Raw genomic sequence first — 3,888 nt, forward strand, 5'->3', positions numbered from 1 at the left:
CATAACAGAGTTGGTGGGAACATTGCATTAGACTGGTCTACTACCAAGTATAAATCAATTACTGGAAAAGTACGTGAACAGACCTATTTTACAAATACTTTTTGATTGCAAGAAAAAATTCGATTTATATTATTTGAGAAATCGGCGGATCATTTTTATAATTTTGAACATTACATGTTTTATTTGAACACAAATTTTTGTCTGCGTAGAGAAACTTAACCATTTAAATGGGACAAAAAAAAAGAGGATTTTGCAAAATGTTATCTCATGGCAACACTATCGTACAATCAGCTGTCAATTTGTTGTTTATCCCGTTTCGTAACAAGGTTGTTGAATTTTGTGCACGATTTTTGTATTAAAAAGTTTAAACATGATACTAAAACATATTCCACCTGCCATTCTACAACAAATAAGACATATTTCATCTGCATCAACAGCAGTTACAAGATTGCATCGATCGGTGTACGCACGTCAGTATCCTACAGTAGTTGTTTTACCTGATGGATCCACGATTAACGTAAGATATGGAGAACCAAGGAAGATTATAAAGGTAAATATATTTATATTTTGAATTAAGAATATTTTTATAACTACCAATTGTGCTTGTTTATAACTTTTTACTGAGTTTTTTGGAGGCATGTTAGGGAGATTTAGGAGAATGGATATAGTCTGAAAAAAATATGGCATTCATTCGGAAATTAACTGCTTCTAAAATTGCCTAACAATTTCACAAATTCAATGACACTCGTAAGCGTAGAAAGGACTATGGGTGCAGGGTTAGACCTCTCCAGAAAATTTTAGCTCGCCCCAAGCATTTGAAAACCTTGTTTTACTTGTTTCCACTATATATGTAGTGTATTTTAGATAGGGGGCTTTAGCCCTCGCCCCCCGCTGCAGACTGATATTTGTATAGATACGCTAATGATGACACCAGTATCAAATGCCTAGGCTCACTGAAGTTCAAATTATGAAAAAAGTTTGGTTTGAAAAATAGAGCAGATGGACTCTATCGTCCCCAATATTAAAAATGTAGACATATAATACGGAATCTTTATAGAAGGTACTTGCCGGTCCCCCATTTTATTTAATGCATATCTTGCAAATGCAGCTATTATCCAATTCACAAGAAAAATAAATTTAATTTAGACTCAATAAGCGATGTGCTAAATATTTTTTCTATTTGCCTAAAATTTGGAATTTGGACGCCTTAAGGGGGTTCTTTGCTAACTCAAATATATACATGTTCAGAATAATTTAAAATGTTCAATTGCCACGGTTTTAATGCTTTTCCTTTTGTTTTACTTATAGCTACCATTGGATCTAAGTACACTCACCGAAGCTGAACGCAAAGCACGTTTAGAAGCTCGCAAACCTCGTAGAAAGATAAACATTGTCGAAGAAGTCGAGGATAATTTCAATGCAAAGAAATATATGAAATATATAAAAAAGAAATAGACCAAATACATTTAAGTGAATAAAAATAAATTATTTCATATTTATAATAATACCAATGGTTTCGGATTAAAAGAATGTTTAGAAATTAATTATTATTTCATTTCGTTCGGATTTTCAGTTCAACAAGATATAAATATTATAAATTTTGTACTAAATTTACATTGTTATAAAATTACAATTATTATTATTATTATTAATTTACGTATAACTTTATCCATACTACTCATTTAGTGTTCCTTAATGTGCATATCGCGCGTATCCAGTATACATTTATTCATTTAAAAACAAGTAAGGAAAGTCTAAAGTCGGGCGGGGCCGACTATATTATACCCTGCACCACTTTGTAGATCTAAATTTTCGATACCATATCACATCGTCAAATGTGTTGGGTGCTATATATAAAGGTTTGTCCCAAATACATACATTTAAATATCACTCGATTTGGACAGAATTTGATAGACTTCTACAAAATCTATAGACTGAAAATTTAAGTTGGCTAATGCACTAGGGTGGAACATAATTTTAGTAAAAAAATATGGGAAACATTTAAATCTGAAGCAATTTTAAGGAAACTTCGCCAAAGTTTATTTATGATTTATCGCTCGATATATAGGTATTAGAAGTTTAGGAAAATTAGAGTCATTTTTACAACTTTTCGACTAAGCAGTGGCGATTTAACAAGGAAAATGTTGGTATTTTGACCATTTTTGTCGAAATCAGAAAAACATATATATGGGAGCTATATCTAAATCTGAACCGATGTCAACCAAATTTGGCACGCATAGCTACAATGCTAATTCTACTCCCTGTCTCAAAATCTCAAACTAAATCGGAGTTAAAAATTGGCCTCTGTGGTCATATGAGTGTAAATCGGGCGAAAGCTATATAAGGGAGATATATCCAAATCTAAACCGATTTCAATAAAATTTGGCACGCATAGTTACAATGCTAATTCTACTCCCTATGCAAAATTTCAACTAAATCGGAGCAAAAAATTGGCCTCTGTGGGCAATTGAGTGTAAATCGGGCGAAAGCTATATATGGGAGCTATATCTAAATCTGAACCGATTTGGCTGATATTTTGCAAGTTTTTCGAGACTCATAAAATATTCGGATGTACGGAATTTGAGGGATCGTCTTTGAGCCGAAACAGGCCCCTATACCAAATTTTAGGAAAATCGGTCTAAAACTGCGAGCTGTACTTTGCACACAAAAATACATCAACAGACAGACAGACGAACAGACAGACATACGGACGGACATCGCTAAATCGACTCAGAATTTAATTCTAAGCCGATCCGTATACTACAAGATTGGTCTATGATTACTCCTTCTTGGCGTTACATTCAAATGCACAAACTTATTATACCCTGTACCACAGTAGTGGACTAAAATGGTTTGAAATATAAAACGATACAATTAACAGGTCTAAATAACATCCAGAGTTAAATTTCAATTTATGTTAAAAAATTACAATTGGTTGATCTGTAATATCATTGAATATAAGATCTGACAAACCTTATTCAAAACGTCAAGTTTCGGGACTTCAAAAAACCCCTTGTGATGGGCACCTAAATCAATCAATCGAATTTTAGCAAAAAAAAAATCGCAAAAGTCGACCTTGATTTAAAAGAGAAATATTGTAGCTCTTCATCATACTTTCAGTTTTCAATATACGAAAAATTATACATTTAAAATTTTTGAAAAACTCGAATTTTCAAATATTGTAAAGGTTAAAAAAGGTTAAAGGTTAAATTCTCCTTCCAATTCCTAGCATCTCTAATGCTTAATAAAAAAAATCGGCATAAAATATCGCTTAAGAATTGAATAAAAGGGTTCGGAGTCATAAAAATTAAAAATGATTTTGACCAAAAATGTTTTTTTTTATTTAATTGATGGATACGAACTATCCGGGGAAACCCATTATTCCAGAGCATCCACATCAAAATACTAAAATTGTTAAGCGAGAACGCGTTCTACATGACATCAAAGGCCGTTTTACAGGTGGAAATAAAATGTAAAAATGTAAAATAAATTATGAAAAATATAATAAAGAGAACACTTTTCTGTGTAAAACTGAACATAACTTTGAGAAAATAATCTGTAGTAAAAAGGTTTGGTTTCAATCTAGTGCATAGTAATGAAAAGTAACTGAAAATGTTTAATATCTTAAAATCTGAAACACAATCACAGCATATACAGTGAAACAACTGGAAAGTAGACACCCGCGATCGCTTAATTTTATCCACCTTTGAGAGGTGTCTAGCTATGTAAGGTTAATTTTAATATGCTAATATAGCAAACGTCTCAAGACATCTGTCCACTTTTGGGAGTTGTCGCGTTTTCACAGTGTCCAAGTTTGAGAGGTTTCACACTTCACTTTTACACGAATCATTCTTGTACCACATAAGTATGTAATTAACTGCCTGTTCA

General features: G+C 32.4%; 1 protein-coding gene across 1 annotated transcript; it reads left to right on the plus strand.

Moving 5' to 3' along the window:
* Positions 1-288: 288 nt before the first annotated feature.
* On the plus strand, positions 289-1,544 carry mRpL55 (mitochondrial ribosomal protein L55). Its single transcript, XM_075292183.1, has 2 exons — positions 289-550; positions 1,309-1,544. Exons 1-2 carry the CDS (start codon positions 371-373, stop codon positions 1,453-1,455), a joined length of 327 nt encoding a protein of 108 aa, XP_075148298.1. The 5' UTR covers positions 289-370; the 3' UTR covers positions 1,456-1,544.
* The last annotated feature ends 2,344 nt before the right edge of the window (positions 1,545-3,888 follow it).

This window comes from Haematobia irritans, chromosome 1 (genome assembly GCF_050003625.1).
Source record: "Haematobia irritans isolate KBUSLIRL chromosome 1, ASM5000362v1, whole genome shotgun sequence".
NCBI classification, from domain to species: Eukaryota; Metazoa; Arthropoda; class Insecta; order Diptera; family Muscidae; genus Haematobia; species Haematobia irritans.

Coding starts and splice junctions, on each gene's coding strand:
- mRpL55 (XM_075292183.1), top strand. CDS start 371: ATGATACTAAAACATATTCCACCTGCCATTCTACAACAAATAAGACAT. Junction 551..1,308: donor AACCAAGGAAGATTATAAAG/GTAAATATATTT, acceptor TTTTACTTATAG/CTACCATTGGATCTAAGTAC.